Consider the following 19,543-nt stretch of genomic DNA (forward strand, 5'->3'; position numbering starts at 1 on the left):
TCCAAATCTCACTTGTTTCCCATCATCAGACATGATGAGTTGTGGATGAGCCGTATCAGCATCCAGAATCACATTCACTGTGGAAAATTATTGAAAATTCTGCTTTAAAGATGAGTTTATAATAAACACATTGACAATTATTTATAATATATATATATATATATATATATATAATTATGCTATGAAACAAGCCTTTAATTCAAATAAATAATTATGCTTTTTTACTCACCCTTGTATGTTCTTGTGAGAGCTGAAAACAGAAAGTATGAAGTTATAAAGGCTTCATAACAGAATTCATCTTTAGATCAATAATGAGATCAATAATTTCAATCACTGCTTGAAGACAAACAAAATAAAAGAAGACTTTACAGAGTTTATATATCTTATAATAAAATACAATGAATAGCAAACATATATGACAAATACATATATATCATGTTCTAAAGAAAATTCTGAAAAAGATGAGAAAAGAACATTATATCATTTTTATTACTCTGACAAACAAGTTCTGATCATTCAGTTGTGTTAATGTCACACAAGTGTACATCAGACACCATGAACCTGACCATGAAGCTGGTTTAGCTGACTAGTAGGGATGTGACGAGATCTCGTGACACGCAATGAACAGTTTGTCAGAACCACTAGTAAATTATGTTATTTTGTTTAGTTTTCTAATCTTTTTTTCTCCAGAATCGTGAGAGAATCATGGTTTCCAATTTAGAAAAAACAACTAGGATTCTCAATTTATCCAGAATCATGAAGCTCTTGTTTAAATGTTGTTTATTACTGCATATTATTCATTAAAATTGAAGTTTAATTTCATAAAGTTCAAAATGCACCTTAATTTTTTTGCATTTTGTCATTTTCAGTTGAATAAAAGACTATTTTCAATATATATGTCATCATTGAGGATTTCTTAAGAAAAGTTCAAAAATCTTGTCTCGTCTCGTTCTCGTGAATCCAATCTCGTGTCTCGTCTCGTCTCGTGGGATTAGTGTCTCGTCACACCCCTACTGACTAGCCAGGTAAGTTTCATTTTAGTTTGCGCCAACTTTGGGTTTTAGGGACCATGAAAGTGGTTTGGCTTTTGGCAGTGTTCCTTTAGCCATAACATAACCTGTCCTGGTTTAGAGCAAACTGAAATTTAACTAGTCAGCTTCGAGCAAACTGACACATCTGTGACACAAAAAAAGCCACTACCTCAGTTTCTCTTGCTCCAAATTAAAGGGCACCACATAGTATAAGATTTTTAAAATAAAATAATCTGGATTTTAGTCATTTAGATTATTTATTGTTATTATTTTATATGGTTTACATAATTATTAAATTAATCCATTATCATTTTAACCATTTTAGTTTAATAGTTAAAGCTACAGTCTGAAACTTTTTTTGTTTTCAAAATTTACAAAATGTATATAATAAGCGAGTACATCATGAATCCATTTTCCAAACCTTGTTTTTGTCTTATCCTGAATCACTACAGTACACCTATAATAAGGTTTTATATTCAGACTATTTCAGACTGGTTCTGGTAGGAAGTGCTGTGGAGTAAATCAGTACCTGTGTGACTCATCATAGACAAACAGAGAGAAGTAGCTCCGGCTACAATGTTCTTCCACGCTGCAGCTTTACGATTTTATTTTGAAACAATAAAAAATATATACAGATAATATGAAATATAAATAAGCTTTTGTCTCAATAGTTTTAATCATGACTACATATGAGCTTAGATTTTGGAGTCTCTGTCTACCTACATATGTATATATATATTATACACATATATGATTAACTATATACACTATACACTTCACAACTTTCACTAGCAGTGATATGTCAGGATGTTTTCTTTAGCTTGTCCTCTTTCATGGCCAGATCTTGTTAACTTGCTGTGCAACTGTGTTTTACATTTTTCATATTTTTCAGTCTTTTAATCTTCAACTAAACTAAATCGCAATGACTCTCTTGTGAATCACAGTTTTAAAGTGCCCCTATTATGCCATTTTAAAGGTTGCTAATATTGTTTCATGAGACTCCTAAAACAGGTTTACATGTATGCAAGGTCAAAAAACACTTCAGTTTTCTCCAAAAATAGATTTAATTTTACCCCATTTCTAAATGATTCCTAAACGACTCGTACGAAGCAGTTCAAAGAATCAGTCTCTCTAAACCCCTCCTTTCCGTGAGCCTTCACTGCTGTGATTGGTCAGATGGCGCAGTCCTTTATGATTGGTCTACCGCGTACAGCGTGTCAGAAAACGAAACACCCATTGCCATAACTGACTGACAGCTCTGGAGACTTGTCAATACATAGAAAAGATGGCATCGATTTTACCATAACAATTCCAGCCAGAGTCTGACGATGAAACGGCTGAAGTGGCTGATCGACAAGTTAGCACGGTCTACCGTGGAAAGTGCTCGCAATTTGCTTTTATAACCGAACCGGGCACACCTCTATGTTGTAAACTTCAACATTGTATAATGCATTAAGCGGCTTTCACACCGAACACGGAAAGCGCTGCACTGGCCGATGGGTTCAGTTCGGCCCTTCAGAGCACAGCGGCAAAAATTCATTTGAACAACTCATTTGAACTTTGTCGGCGGCGCGTCCGCTTTGGTCGAGACCTAAACAAGCCGTCCTCGCAGGGCGGAAGGCATTGCAATGAACGGGTTTCATAGCACAACGCTTTCCGCATTCGGTGTGAAAGCCGCTGCGCGCGCCATCCTTACTTAAACTAATGAGACAGACAGACAGTCAAGCTGCATCAATCACAAATTGTCAGACTACAGTGGGTCCACAGCTGAACAACAGAACTACACAAGCCTGATTTAGCCGGTTAGCAAGACGTGCAGGGTTGTTACACAACAAAACATACACAACTACGTATCGTAACGATCGCTAGAAAATACAATGTTTGTAGATTCATCATCTTTTGGAAGTGAATATAAAACAGTTTTACGCACAGCGTATGATACAGCGTCTTCCATATAATGTAGGTGTAAATTTCCATGTGACGTAAACCACATGGAAATTTATGGGCGGGCAAGTTGTTCGCGACGTAGAACGTGGGCGGACATTATGCAAATCTGTTACTTCGTGACGTGTGGCCGTAACAGAAAAAGATTTGAAATCCTGACGACTCGTTTAGGCAAATGTGAGTCGACTCTTTTTTTTGATAGACAATAACTTTATGTATCGTGCACTGTCAGCTTCACAACTTTGCAGATACACATACAGCTACATGACACACTGCATGAAAGGACATATTTGAAAACGCATAACAGGGGCACTTTAAGGAATGTGATTGTTTGTTACTGATGTCATTTCTATGTGCACGCGCTCTATAAACACATGATCAATGTTGATCAGTTGATGATCAGTGTCATGATACCAACAAAGCTGGATTGGTTTGATTTTGTCAACTCAAAACTAATCCTGTAACCCTGAGTTTGTTCAGCCATTATTATGGTACAAGCCCCTTGTACATGTCAGGATTAGGTACTGTTTTGTGTTTTTGTGCATCTTTCCTTAGTTCTAGTTTTCCTGCCTGTTAATTACTGTGTTTGTTGTCTTGGCAACTGATTTAGTTACACCTGTCCTGTTTTTAAGTAGTTATGGCTATGTGTATTTATATCCTTGGTTTTGGTTTGTTATTGATGTTATCTTATTAATTTAAGTTGGTTGTTCAGTTTGCTGTGTTTATTACTCTTTTTTTTTTTTTTTTTTTTTTTTTTCTTTTCATTAAGCAATACTGCTTGCTAGGGGTGTAACGATACATGTATTCGTACCGAACCGTCACAGTACGGGCATCTAGGTTCGGTGCATGAGGCCTTACAACGAATACAGGCAATTCACCCTCAATCCAGCAGTAATGCAACTCTGTTTGATAACCGCCGGCAGAAGAACAGCAAATGCCAGGAGTTGCGCACTTGAAAACAAAGACCACTAGACAGTGACCATGTGCTGATTCTAAACGCATCTCTCACTGACAAAGGAGTATAACCAAGCGGCAACCTCCCGGTCTCCCTCTTGAAGCCAACACGGAAGTGACTAAAAACTGCAATTCATCGACTGGCCAATAGAGACTGGCTGCAAAAGGGAGTCAATCCCATAGACTCCCCATGTTAAAATGCCCAACTTCACAGCAGAAAAAAATATGTTTACAGCCTGGTTCGCAATGACACGATTCCAAGATGGCGACGGCTAACTCCCGCCCACTAAGAGCTTCAAAAATGCTCTTCAGAAACCTACAGGTGACGCCACGGACACTACGTCCATGTCTTTTACAGTCTATGAGTATAACGTTACTTTAAAGGCTTGCGCACTCAACTGTCTGCAAAATGGAGCTTTGTATTTTTGTATCCTACCTCGCTCATTCAACACAAATCCAAATATTCCATAATATTGCAATATTTACATTGTATCCAAATGCTAAACTATTATTTATTATGTAAATTATAGACTTTGTACTTCAGTCGCGTTCTAACGGTGACACAGTGAGATGCGGTGTCAGGTTAGCAATGCTAGAAGCCTAGAGCTGATATGTTTTGTGTTTGTGTGCGCCGGCGCAATTACTTCAACTTTCCTCATATCAGCAAAATCAACTTAAACAAAAAACAAATAGAAAGTTGCTTTCTGCCATTTGAGTTTCCTTTCTGTCACAAAAATAATCTGAAACTCAGCAAATATACTACGAGCATATATATTACGTGTCGCACAGTTTTTTCCCTTCTCTATTAGTTAACTAAATTAAGTATATTTCAAGTAGTTATTCCTTGTATGTATATATGTACTGCAGATTTTATAGCCTATAAATGACATTAATTTGATATAATATTTAGTATTTTCACATGTAGGTAGAAAAAAATTAATTAGTACTACTGTCTGTTTAAAATAAATGAAACCTAGCATAGAAGATTTTTTTTTTGTTTGTTTGTTTTTTCAGTTGTACCAAAATCATATCGAACCATGACCCTCGAACCGAGGTACATACCGAACCGTGGCATCTGTGTACCGTTACACCCCTACTGCTTGCACTTAAATCCAGCTCTCTGTTGTCTTTTTCGCAACCAGTCATGACAGACCGAAAAAAATATACATTATATAAACAACTGGTGACCATTTACCAGACTCAAGATGTACACAAAATAAATGAATGCAGACTTTAAATTAATAATAAATTAATAATATAATAAAGACAGATTCACCGTGTTGTATTCTCCTCTTCTCATTCTGTTCTCGACTGTGTTCATCCTGTAGTTGACTGTGTTCATTCTGTTCTCGACTGTGTTCATCCTGTAGTTGACTGTGTTCATTCTGTACTTGACTCTGTTCATTCTGTAGTTGACTGTGTTCATTCTGTTCTCGACTATGTTCATCCTGTAGTTGATTGTGTTCATTCTTTATTCGACTGTGTTCATTCTTTACTCGACTGTGTTTATTCTGTACTCGACTGTGTTCATTCTGTAGTTGACTGTGTTCATTCTGTTCTCGACTGTGTTCATCCTGTAGTTGACTGTGTTCATTCTGTTCTCGACTGTGTTCATCCTGTAGTTGACTGTGTTCATTCTGTACTTGACTTTGTTCATTCTGTACTTGACTCTGTTCATTCTGTACTTGACTCTGTTCATTCTGTAGTTGACTGTGTTCATTCTTTACTCGACTGTGTTCATCCTGTAGTTGACTGTGTTCATTCTGTTCTCGACTGTGTTCATCCTGTAGTTGACTGTGTTCATTCTGTTCTCGACTGTGTTCATCCTGTAGTTGACTGTGTTCATTCTGTACTTGACTCTGTTCATTCTGTACTTGACTCTGTTCATTCTGTACTTGACTCTGTTCATTCTGTAGTTGACTCTGTTCATTCTGTTCTCGACTGTGTTCATCCTGTAGTTGACTGTGTTCATTCTGTTCTCGACTGTGTTCATCCTGTAGTTGACTGTGTTCATTCTGTACTTGACTGTGTTCATTCTGTACTTGACTCTGTTCATTCTGTACTTGACCCTGTTCATTCTGTAGTTGACTGTGTTCATTCTGTTCTCGACTGTGTTCATCCTGTAGTTGACTGTGTTCATTCTGTACTTGACTCTGTTCATTCTGTAGTTGACTGTGTTTATTCTGTAGTTGACTGTGTTCATTCTGTTCTCGACTATGTTCATCCTGTAGTTGATTGTGTTCATTCTTTATTCGACTGTGTTCATCCTTTAGTTGGCTGTGTTCATTCTGTAGTTGACTGTGTTCATTCTTTACTCGACTGTGTTCATTCTGTACTCGACTGTGTTCATTCTTTAGTTGACTGTGTTCATTCTTTAGATGACTGTGTTCATTCTGTAGTTGACTGTGTTCATTCTGTAGTTGACTGTGTTCATTCTGTAGTTGACTGTATTCATTCTTTAGTTGACGGTGTTCATTCTGTTCTCGACTGTGTTCATCCTGTAGTTGACTGTGTTCATTCTTTAGCTTACTGTGTTCATTCTGTTCTCGACTGTGTTCATCCTGTAGTTGACTGTGTTCATTCTTTAGTTGACTGTGTTCATTCTGTACTTGATGGTGTTTATTCTGTAGTTGACTGTGTTCATTCTTTAGCTTACTGTGTTCATTCTGTAGTTGACTCAGTTCATTCTTTAGATGACTGTGTTCTTTCTGTAGTTGACTGTGTTCATTCTGTAGTTGACTGTGTTCATTCTGTAGTTGACTGTGTTCATTCTGTAGTTGACTGTATTCATTCTTTAGTTGACGGTGTTCATTCTGTTCTCGACTGTGTTCATCCTGTAGTTGACTGTGTTCATTCTGTAGTTGACTGTATTCATTCTTTAGTTGACGGTGTTCATTCTGTTCTCGACTGTGTTCATCCTGTAGTTGACTGTGTTCATTCTTTATTCGACTGTGTTCATTCTGTAGTTGACTGTGTTCATTCTGTAGTTGACTGTATTCATTCTTTAGTTGACGGTGTTCATTCTGTTCTCGACTGTGTTCATCCTGTAGTTGACTGTGTTCATTCTGTTCTCGACTGTGTTCATCCTGTAGTTGACTGTGTTCATTCTTTAGTTTACTGTGTTCATTCTGTTCTCGACTGTGTTCATCCTGTAGTTGACTGTTTTCATTCTTTAGTTTACTGTGTTCATTCTGTTCTCGACTGTGTTCATCCTGTAGTTGACTGTGTTCATTCTGTAGTCGACTGTGTTTATTCAGTAGTTGACTGTGTTCATCCTGTAGTTGAATGCGTTCTAAAGAAGATTCAGAATAAAGATAAGAGAAAACAGTATTCAGACAACAAATACAAATATAATTTGTGATTGAGGAACAATAATAAATTACAGGACCATATTTACAAAAATATATGAATGCACAATGTCAGTTAATTAAGCATTTCTTGGATGAAAACTGATTTTACATTAATACTGAATTAAATTATTAGTCACACTTTAGTTTGAGGACCAATTCTCACTATTGACTAACTATTAACTACAATTTTTGCCTCAGTAAATGTATTTCTGCTTTTTAAACTAAACTCTTATTAATAGTAAGTTAGTTGTTAATAGTCTAAAATATGCCAAATTGGCTGTACGGATCACTCCGCTGTGGCAACCCCTGATAAAAGGAACAAGCCAAAGGAGAGAAAGAGTTGTTAATAGTCTAATATCTGCTTTATAATACTAATAAACAGCCAATATGCTTATAATATGCATGCTAATAAGCAATTAGTGAGAACTGGTCTCTAGTCTAAATGTTACCAAATTATTTACCAATGGTTATTTCTCATTTTTCCTTCTACTTTATCTTCCATTACCTTTTCTCCTTTTGTGATAATACCCACCACCAACACATTAACAAAAATAATTAGTTAAATAAAAAGGGGGGTAATACAGAACACAGTCACATATTCATATCAAAGCTCTTATTATCCCTAAGTCCTAGTAATTCAAATGATGTTATTCAAACATCAAATGATAATAATATTTAATAATTAAATAAAATAATAAACAAATACATTAAAAGAGGATTATGTAAAGAGTACTTAATATAATATGTTTTGTGTTATAGTGGATACTTTGATTTTAGCAGTGCCTATATCTTTTAAAAAATGTTAATTTTACTTTTAATTTCATATCTTTTCCACACAGTGTACATAATCACGTATAGCTGGAGATTCTTGCTTTCTCAATTAACATTTTGTTATTGTTTTAAGAGCTGTGATTCTCTTTACTAAGCAGCACAGGTCCTATACCCAAAACTATATTTTGTATTTTTATGATATTTGATTTCTTAAACTTTTCTTCTATTGCCTGAAAAACTTTGTTTCCAATCTCCTTCTGTTATTTTATTACCTAAACCCCCATCCTTAATTTCTTTGAATATATTATTTATTTCTTATATCAGGTTATCTAGTATATCATCTAAAGTTTTTATTTTAATTTCATCCTTTAGATAACTTCTTATTCATTATCTTATTTGTAAAATAATTTCCCACATTATATATATATATATATATGTGTGTGTGTGTGTGTGTGTGTGTATGTATAAATTTTCTCATTGTGGGGACCAAATGTCCATCACAAGGATAGTAAAACCAAAAATAATTGACATTGTGGGGAGCCTGCGGTCCAAACCTAAAAAAATTATTATAAAAGTAAATGATGTTTAAAAAGTGTAACGATGCAAACATGTTTTCTGTAAGGGCTAGGTTTAGGGTTAGGGTTGGGTTAGGGGATAACATTATCGTTTGGTCAGTTTATAGAAGTTTTCACTCCCAAATACATAATTCACAAAATTTAAAATCATATTTCTCTTTAAAACCTTCTTGTAACAGATGTGTGTACATCTGTTAAAAATTATACTCTGTGCTAAAGACTCTATACACAGAGCAAATATCTGAGATGATAAGGGATCCTCTTGTCTTGTCCCCTTCGTTAATTTTTTTTTTTTGCATTTTGATTATATATTTTTTAACTAATTTAATAAACTTTTGATTAAAACCATATACTTTGTTTTTCTGTTTTATTTGTAAAATCAATTAGATTAAGTGTTCTTCTTACATTATCAAATAGTGCCTTTTTTTTTCACAAATCCTGTTTGATCCAAGTTTATTATTATTGGTATTATCTCAGCAAGTCTTGTAGCATTTATTTTCACTGATTATTATTTTCAACACTGTGTTAAAACTACAACTGAAAATTTATCCTGTTCACACAAGGAAACCAGCCAACAAAAGGCATTTATATGAAGTTGTTCAATATTGTTTAAAGTTTTCATCATAGATTGGTATTAAACAAAAAATACAATCATCTGTGATGTGGTGGAAATTAAATTTGTTCATGACTTTCAGCAAAAAAAAAAAAATAAATAAATAAATAAAAAATAAAAGTAAATCAAACATGTGAAAATTAAAACCTGCAATAAGGAGTAAACTTCACTGACAACTTAAATTTTTTCTGGGGTCATAGACAACTATCTAAACCAAACTTGGTGCAAGCTTCTCCCTCCATCATCCTTCAGCAGTGTGTGCCAGTCCACCCAACCTGAATGACACACACACACCTGAACAGAGTATGAATGAGCACAGCTTTTCACATCAGCTCCTAAATCGTAATGTGGTTGACACATCCCACAAGGACACTGATAACACCACACAGCCACAGCAAGCACTGCTCATGGACACCATCCTGACTGAGTGCTGCCTACAGACAGACTGTGATGCATTAGAACAACTCAGAGACTCAGCACCCAATGATCCTTTCTGGAAATTAAACAGGAAAACCAGGACAACATATTTCAACATATTTTTCCCCTCTCACCAGACATTATCCCTCTCTCCAGCATCTCCACTTCTAAGCTGCTCAAAGGAAATGGAAGAACTGGTGTATGCTGGGACCAAACTCTCCCTCTCTATTGCTAGAAGCTTCCAAAAACAAATTGACGAATTTCTGGTCAATGACTTAATATAACCACAAACAACCTGGATTTTTTTGTTTCTAAACAAAACATGACTAGAAAGCAGCTGCAGTGCAACAGTCCTTAATGAAACAGCCCCTCCTAGCTTTACTTTCATGAGTGTCTGCAGAGCTGTTGGGAGAGGTGGAGGTGTAGCTGCTCTATTTAAAGATGTCTATCAATGCAAGCAAGTGTCATTTTGTCATTGCTTGTCCTTTGAATATCTGTGTTTTGTGCTAAAAGGTACTCCATACATCCTATTTATCATTATTTACAGGCCTCCAAAATACTCTCCAGCCTGTTGAAGACTTTACTGAACTGTTATCAATGTTAGCAATGACAGCAAATACAAGGAGTTTTCTTCCTTCTTTCCTGAGAAGATCAATCAAATAAGAAAGGTGCACCCACAAATGATGCAGAATTCAGACAGATTTGACCACAATTTCAAAAAGCAGTTACTATGTCTGATTTCAAAACAATGGATGGCAAAACTTTGCCTTGCTGATCTTTTTTCAAAATGTGTTGAAAATGTTTAGAAGCAGATCTCTTAGATGTGGTAAACACTTCACTTCTTTCTGGGACTTTTCCAAACTCACTGAAAACTGCAGTTGTTAAGAGCAATCTGGATAAAACCATATTGAGCAACTATAGTCCAATATTAAATCTTCCTTTTATAGGCAAGATCCTTGAAAAGGTTGTTTTCAATCAGCTAAACAACTTTGTGACCTCAAATGTACACCTGGACAATTGTCAGTCTGGTTTCTGACCACATCACAGCACGGAGGCAGAATTCATAAAGATAATAAATGATATTTGATTAAATACTGATTCAGGCAAAATATCAGTGCTGGTACTTGATCTCAGTGCTGCATTTGACACTATCACAAGATACTTCTAGAGTGAGTGGAATATTCTTCATATATATTCTATGGAACTTTCTTCAGTTAAACAAGGAGTCATTGCATTTGGAAACAAAGATGAACTTCTCAAGGTGAATGCAGATCTTGACTCTAAGCGTCAAACAACTAAAAATCAAGTCAAGAATCTTCTTGTGATTCTAGAGTCAGACCTTAGTTTCAGTAGTCATGTCTAAGAAATAACTAAATCAGCATATTATCATCTCAAAAACACTGCACGAATTAGATGTTTTGTTTCCAGTCAAGACTCCGAGAAGTTCATGCCTTTATCAGCAGCAGGGTGGACTATTGTAATGGACTCCTGACCAGCCTTCACAAGAAGACCATTAAACAGCTGCAGCTCATCCAGAACACTGCTGCCAGGATTCTGACTAGAACCAGAAAATCTGAGTATATCACACCAGTCCTCAGGTCATTACACTGGCTTCCAGTTACATTTAGGATTGATTTTAAAGTATTATTACTTGTTTATAAATCACTCAGTGGCCAAAGACCTCAATACATTGCAGATGTACTTACAGAATTCAAACAAATCACTCAGATCATTAGGATCAAGTCAGTTAGAAATACCAAGTGTTCACTGAAAAAACAGGGGCAGTCTGCTATTAGCTTTTATGCTACCTGCAGCTGGAATCAGCTTCCAGAAGAGATCAGATGTGCTAAAACAGTAGCCATATTTAAATCTAGACTTAAATCACATCTGTTTAGCTGTGCATTTACTGAATGAGCTCTGTGCTACGTCCGAATGATTGCCTTGAAAATTATCCCCATACTGCTTTATTTATATAAATATATAAAATAATAAGAATTCAAGCATTTTACCTCTGTTTTTATGAACAAACACAGCTATCAGTATTCCAGCAATCACACTGAGCACAGCAGCTACTGAAACCAGGATGACTGATGTCCTCCAAGAACTAAACCTTTTACCTATAAAACAAAACAGTAATTAACCACATTGTGTAAATCAAACATATTTGACAAGATGATTAAAAATCTATAATGTTGAGTTCTGAATGGTGCATAGAAATGTTTCAACTTTATGACATAATGGACTCAGCTGATGATCATAAAATCTTTTTACTGAATCAAAAATACCATGAGATCACAAAATACAGTAAGAAAGGTGTTAGCACTTACTTGTGGTGATAATCTCTGTTTCCAGCACGTGATGTCTCAGCTTGACTCTGCAGTGAATCTTGTCGTCTCTGTGATGTACAGTGATGGTGTGTTTCACACTGAATCTGTCTTCATTTCTGTGTGTCTCTGTAGTTTCTGAACTCAAACTGACTCCTTCACTGTTCAGCCACTCAAGATCAGGTTCAGGATACCAACCTTCAGATTCACACAGTAGATGAAGTCCTCCTGAATGATCAAACCCATCTACAGTGATCACTGGAGGACGTCCTACAGCTACAGATCAACAAGAAGAACATGCAGTTGTTGTTCTGGCTTTTTTAAGTTAGTTAGAGCATGTTAGGGCTGGAATACACTACACAACTTTTCAGTGTTTCCCCTACCATTATATTATGACACAAAGGCATGTCATTTCTGTCTCTAAAAAGACGCGCATCTATAATTTCTCACTCCATAAAAAACATGGACAGGATCACAAGTCCATTCATAAACACAGAATTTACTCTGTAGTGCAGAATGCCAAGGAATTCGTAGATTTTTGGATAAATAAATCAAAAGTTGGTCTGTCACTTAATTTGGATTGTGATATGCACTAGTGTGTGTGAATACTGAAACTCAAAAAGACGGTTTAAATATGAATCCTGCATATATTGTTTACCTCTATTTATGAATGGCAGAGACACAGTTCCCTATCAAGTTCGGTCCCTCGACACTGCGTTAGCTTACACTTGGGGTTATCCCCCTCCTCCCAAATACTGAAGCCTGATTGCATTGCGCCGGTAAACTTTACCGGGCAATGACGCTCGAGCGCTCGACCTAGGGGCAGAGCCACCCACTATATATAGGTCGGGCTGAGCGTCATTAACTCAGAATCTTTCTCCTTCACGAAGCAAGCATCGAAGACTTCTACTCACCGCCGTTAACTCTTCTTGCCGTTGACAACGCCCTAAGAGGACGCCGTTTGCCTCAAGTTCCCCTTTGCCGATCCAGCAAGAAGAAGACGAGATGTCGATTAAGGAGTGCTGTGCATGCGGGGGGCCCTGTTGAGCTCCCTGATGCACACGACGCGTGTGTCTTCTGTCTGGGCCGAGCCCACACAGAGGCCGTGCTGGATGGGCCTGACTGTCCTTTCTGTGAAGAAATGACAGTCAAAACCCTCCGGGCCAGGGTTTCTGTAATCCTAAACTGTGCGCCGGCCAATCCATTGCCTCCGCCCCCCGTCGCCGTCGAGCCCCAGGAGGGAAGGCAGCTACATGCAGAAGGCCCCTCTGATGAATGCATGTCGACTCAGGTCCTGCATGCTCATCACTCGAAAGAGCCACCTGTTTCATTCACGAAGGCCAGTCTCCGCCCCTCGGATGGTCATGTTTGGTGCTGCAGAGGACGACGTGGATGGCGATGACGACGCCATGTCGACTGCAGCCTCTGGTTCAGGTGACTGGTCCGCCCGCCTGGAGTCGGAGGCTTCCCGCAGTGAGGTGCGCGAGCCCCCAGCCTCCCTTTTTTCCTGAGGTGCATGAGGAGATCTCGCGGCCTTGGCACTCCCCCTATTCGGCCCGAGCCCAAGCCGTGGGATCACGTATGTTCGCCTCTGTCGACGGAGCCGACCTCTGGGGTTATACTAAGCCACCGCCCGTCGAAGAAGCGGTTGTAGCACATCTTTGTCCGTCCGCACGTGGGTGGAATCTGCTCCATCGCTTCCATCGAAGCCGTGCCGCACCACGAGCCACATCGCGGATAAGGCTTACATGTAGGAATGTAACGGTATGAAAATTTCCTATCACGATTGTAGTGACCAAAATTATCACGGTTATTAGTATTATCACGGTATTATTAAAATGTGCTGTAAGTGTTCAAAAAGTACTGACATATAATTTACTTCACCAAGTTTTACATTTAAAAATCAGCAAACAACAAACAAAATGGCATTTTGTTTACCTAATCAGTAAAACAATAACAGTACCACTGATGTCAGGATTTTAAATGACAACATGACTGACAACCTATATGGCATGTTCAAATATCTAAAGTAAATGATTGGATGGGGGTTTGCGCCCTATTCTGGATTTGAGACCGCTGAATCGAGCGCTGGCAAAGCATGAGTTCAAAATGATAACAGTAAAGCAGATCCTCGCGCACATTCAGCCCAGGGACTGGTTTATCTTGGTGGACCTAAAGGTCGCATATTTTCACATCCAAATAGCCCCTCGTTACAGGCGCTTTCTGAGATTTGTGTCCGAGGGCAGAGCTTATCAGTTCAAAGTTCTCCCGTTTGGTTTGGTTTTGGCTCCATGGACTTTTACGAAGTGTATCAATGCAGCACTTTCCCCTCTCAGACAGAGTGGAATTCGCATCCTGAATTATCTGGATGACAGTCGAAAGATTCTGAGTTAATGACGCTCAGTCCGACCTATATATAGTGGGTGGCTCCGCCCCTAGGTCGAGCGCTCAAGCGTCATTGGCCGGTAAAGTTTACCAGCGCGATGCAATCAGGCTTCAGTATTTGGGAGGAGGGGGATAACCCCAAGTGTAAGGTAACGCAGTGTCTCGTTCCCTCCTTTCAGGGAACCGATGTTACATACGTAACCGGAGACATTTTGTTTACTACACAAATACTTAACTACACGTGATGTTTGCAGTGATTTTCGGCCTGTGCGTCTCACTATATGACGACATAAACACATAAACTTCTCACATCTTGCTGTCAGAGTCACTTCATGTGAATTTTACCAATTAATTTGAGAAAACTAGCATCATTTTATACTGTATACACAGAGAAACTAAACAGCAACCTGTCAAAATAATAAAATGTTACAGTTTAACATGTAACAGAAATAGTTACAATAACAAAAGTCTTGTATTATTTTTGTACAGTAAAATGTAGGTCTTTATATATTCCTATTTCTGCCAAATTTAAATGAAACAATTAAATGACAAAAATACATATTACTACAAGATTAACCACTTAATTGTAGAAAAAAACAATTATTATTAAAACTTTTTGAACTGAATATTCACACAAATTTTCTTCCATGTTTTAACAGTAAACCTCTGTTCATTCTGCAAAAAAATAAAAGGGTTTAATTTTCATTTGATTTAAAAAAAGTTTAATGTCTTCATTTGATTATCAGAAAAATTAAAACATACAAGAATTTATGGGAAAAAAAAGAAAAAGATTGTAGGTCCCTATTGTTTAAAATGTTGAAATTTTGGGACTTCTTTTTTAACTGAAATAAATGTTTTCATTATTACACAGAGAGTACAGTACAGAATACTGTACTCCCCCACCCCAAAGCTGTAATCCTAGGGAAAACACTGCTTTTGTCCCATTTTACAGTCTGAGGATATCGAACATGCTTTTTTTTTTTCAGGAGAGTGCATATCACACGTCTCCAGCAATGTACACTTTTCTATGTGAGTTTGTTGTGATCGTTTAGTGTATGATGGCCAGTTTTCCTTTGTAACTATTACAAAGTCAGTAAGTGTTTGATGCCTAGTGTTTTAAAAACTCTTCAGATTTTAAAAGTTGTGTAGTGTATTTCAGCCTTTAGTTTTCAATGGTTTTCTCACCTTCAACATTGACATTAACAGTGGCTTCATCATACCAGGATCTGGACTGAATAAAACACTTATAAAGTCCTTCATCAGAGACTCAGACTGATGAGAGTTTGAGTGATGTGTTTCCTCTCTGTAGTTCTTGATGATTCAGTTTTGTTCTGCCTCTGTAGGACTGAATCTGTTCTGTGTTTTTGTCTTCATGATCCTCATAGAGATGCACTGGTTGTGAGTCTTTCAGATCAGATCTATACCACTCCACTCTCATGTCCACAACACTGATGTTGGGTTTGACTGAACAGGGCAGAATCACATCTTCACCAGCTACAACAAATACAGGATCTGCAGGTCCCACTACTTCATACTGCTCTGTAAAAGAGAAAAAGCAGGTCTAATTAAAAGTGAACCTTCCTTTAAGTTGAACCGTCAACCTTTAAACATCAAGTTATAAAAGTGGCCTATAACTTCTCCTCATATTTAAATGTGCACAAGTGTGAATGAGATTTCAGGTCTACAGCATTTTCATGTAAAGCAGCAGCTGTTTTTCTCCACACATCAGCTCTGCATCTGATCATTTGAGAAACTTCATCGACCATATTTTGTTGATCTATTTACATCTTTGCTTCAAAGCACTGCCTGTGTGACTTTATCAATTATTATTATATGTAAACTTGATTCTAACTGGTCAATATTTCTGAATAATAACAACTGTTATTTGCAACACTGACCACTTATCCAGGAAACCTACATGTTTCCAACATGATTGTGCTCCTGTTCTGTCTCTGCAATTTGTAAATTAATAAAATAATTTCAGCTCAGATAAAAATTTCATGTCCATTTATTTTGTAGCCATGTATTAATCACTTACAGTGAGCTGGTTAGTATCACAAAAACTATAAACTAAACTATAGTTATAAATAAACTCTCCACCTTATTTTTGCCGTAAGAGCAGATGCTGCCATTTTCAAGTTTTACGGGTCTGACTTCTGGTCTCATTATGTAATGAGATTCCAAAAATGAAGTACTTGTATTTATATTAATTTTAAAATACTTGTAATCAGACTAGTTACTTTCTTATTGATTACATGACTACATATGTGACCCTGGACCACAAAACCAGTCTTAAGTTGCTGGGGTATATTTGTAGCAATAGCTAAAAATACATTGTATGGGTCAAAATTATAGATTTTTCTTTTATCCCAAAAATCATTAGGAAATTAAGTAAAGATCATGTTTCATGAAGATATTTAGTAAAATTCTTACTGTAAATAAATCAAAACTTGATTTTTGATTAGTAATATGCATTAGTAAGAGCTTCATTTGGAAAGTTTAAAGGCAATTTTCTCAATATTTAGATTTTTTTGCACCCTCAGATTCCAGATATTCAAATAGTTGTATCTCTGCAAAATATTGTCCTATCCTAACAAACATCAATGGAAAGCTTGTTTATTCAGCTTTCAGATGATGTATAAAGCTCAATTTTGAAAAATTGACCCTTATGACTGGTTTTGTGAACCAGGGTCACATATTATTTACACAACAGCAATAAATCATCTATAATTTGTTTCTTCCTCTTCTTCACCTTTTGATTTTTCTTTGTTAAACAGTCTACCACTTATATACACTCAGTCTACCAGGGTTAAGAAGTGTTTCAACATTGCATCAAATACTGATGAACACATTAATTTTCATTTGAATTATCACTCAGTAGGTTAATTAACCATGTATTATGTCTTTTAAAGCTTTTGTCTTTCAAACTCATTAAAATACACAAATTTAAAAACATTTACTTGTAATCTGGTCATCTTTCATCTAATATATTTACTTGAAGTACACCTGAAATTTTTGAATATTTTAATAATTGAGTATCATATGTTCACTGGTTCTCTGACATGGTCACATGACATGCAGGTAAACAAATGTAACAATATTTCATTTTTTTATTTTCATTGAATTTAAAATGATTTATTTTAATAACATAATTATGATTTAATTAGTAGTTTTTCATTAAACCCCCTGCAGTTCCTTCACAAACCCCACTTTGGGAAACCTTGATGGTGTTAATAACAACAAATGGAATATCTTTTTTTTACTCTTTGTTGGGTCAAAAGTAATCTAAAAGAATGTAATGTAATGGATTATAACTACAATTTTTGTCATATAATTTGGAATCAGTAACGGATTACAATTTGTAAGCAGTGTTGGCGGTAACGCATTACAAGTAACACAAGTTACACAGTCAGATTACTTTTTGCACTTTTTAACTAGTAAAGTAATGCATTACTTTTTAGTTTACAAATAAATACTTGAGATTTTTTAAAAATAAGTAACACCAGTTACTTTGTTTTTTTTTATTTATTGACTGACAGCTGCCTGCTTTATCTCTCCCCGTTTATGTTTTATAGTCCCTGGTTATCGACCCTCTGCCTGTTTAGTGTGCGTCCAAATCAGTAATAAGTACAGAGGCATTTTATGCACTGTGTAAACATGATGTTACTGTATTTCTAGAATAAATGTGAACATGCATTAATTCATCTTGCTCGCTCGCAAAAAAAAAAATTAAGAATTAAAAAGCGAAATGCAAACTCAGAATATGACACAAACCTGCAATAATAACCAGTGTATTTGCTGCTGACCTTTCGATGATTCAGTTTAACCATAGTAATAAACAATAACTACTTTAAATAAACTAACATTTGTGCTTCATTTTTTTATTGCTGAAAAGTGTTGAACCTTATTCTCCTGTGTGAATGTACTTTTTCTTGAAGCTTATTCATTTCACTTTTTATTATTAAAGGGCTTTTACATTTGCTAGAAATACACCTTTTATTATTAAAAACTAACAAGCCCAGCCCAGATTTTAAAAGCAGCGCAAAAGTAACGTAATGCAGGACTTTCCATAAAAAGTAACTGATTAATGCAATTATTTACTTTTTATGGAGTAACGCAACATTGTAATGCATTACTTTTAAAAGTAACTTTCCCCAACACTGTTTGTAAGTAATCTACCCACCTCTATGTACAAAACAGCTTGTTTTGCTGCTTGATGTTGCAAACTGGTGTGTCTTCTCATGTTATTTTAATGTATTTTCTTAATAATTAATTGGTTTGTAGTGCAAACAGTTTTACCGTTATACTGCACAATGTTATTCTTCTCGTTAGTTCCCTATAGTGGAAGTCTTGCCCATAGGCTTACTTTTGCATTGAAAATAAGGTGGATACACTGTAAAAAATAAAAAACACAATTTGTTGAGTCAGCTTAAAATAATTTGTTACCCTGCTGCCTTAAAATTTTAAGTTCAGTCAAATAAAATAAGTTTAGTCAACTTGAAATGTTAAGTTGTACTAAGTAACAACTTAGATATTTGTGTTTGCTAAACTTAACAGATGGGTAAGTAACCCAGCTGCCTTAAAATTTTAAGTTGATTCAGATCAAACATCTAAGTTGTCACTTAGTATAATTTAACATTTCAAGTTAATAAACTTTTTTTGACTTGACTGAACTTAACTCAAAACTTAATTTTAAAGCAGCCAGGTTACAAATTATTTTAAGTTGACTCAACAAATTGTTTTTTACTGTGTAGCTCGCCTGGACAATGAATCAATTTGAACACACTTCATCTCTTTACATGGGTGTAAAAAATTACCTGATCTCGAATCTGTAATTCCACTAATAATCAGCAGAGTCACACAAATGAACTTCATTGCTGGAGGATACAAATGCTAAAAAAAAAAAATATGAATACAAAATATTACAATAAACAGACAAATGCTGAGTTAACATTAATAGATTTGCCTCTGAATAATGTTACTTGCACATTTACAGTTAGGCCTGTGAGCCAAATACAACATTTTACATACACATCTAAACGCACGTTCAGGTAAATATGTTTTTTGACTTACCTTCAACTGAACATCGCTGTGTTTACAAGAATTTCTAAATAAATTATTGATTTGATTATATGTTTATTAACTAAATGTTGATGCGAGAGTTAGTAATCGAAAGGAG

At 36.1% G+C, this 19,543-nt stretch overlaps 1 protein-coding gene across 1 annotated transcript; it reads right to left on the minus strand.

Moving 5' to 3' along the window:
• LOC127157907 (Golgi integral membrane protein 4-like) lies at window positions 1-19,543 on the minus strand (the record flags this gene model as incomplete). The annotated part of the gene is given in 8 exon segments (XM_051101089.1): window positions 1-77; window positions 230-250; window positions 5,206-7,221; window positions 11,665-11,772; window positions 11,983-12,255; window positions 15,550-15,903; window positions 19,182-19,257; window positions 19,438-19,543. Coding segments are annotated over 7 exon segments (2,907 nt in total), but the record flags the coding sequence as incomplete, so codon positions are not given.

Source organism: Labeo rohita, unplaced genomic scaffold (genome assembly GCF_022985175.1).
Source record: "Labeo rohita strain BAU-BD-2019 unplaced genomic scaffold, IGBB_LRoh.1.0 scaffold_125, whole genome shotgun sequence".
Classification (NCBI taxonomy): Eukaryota; Metazoa; Chordata; class Actinopteri; order Cypriniformes; family Cyprinidae; genus Labeo; species Labeo rohita.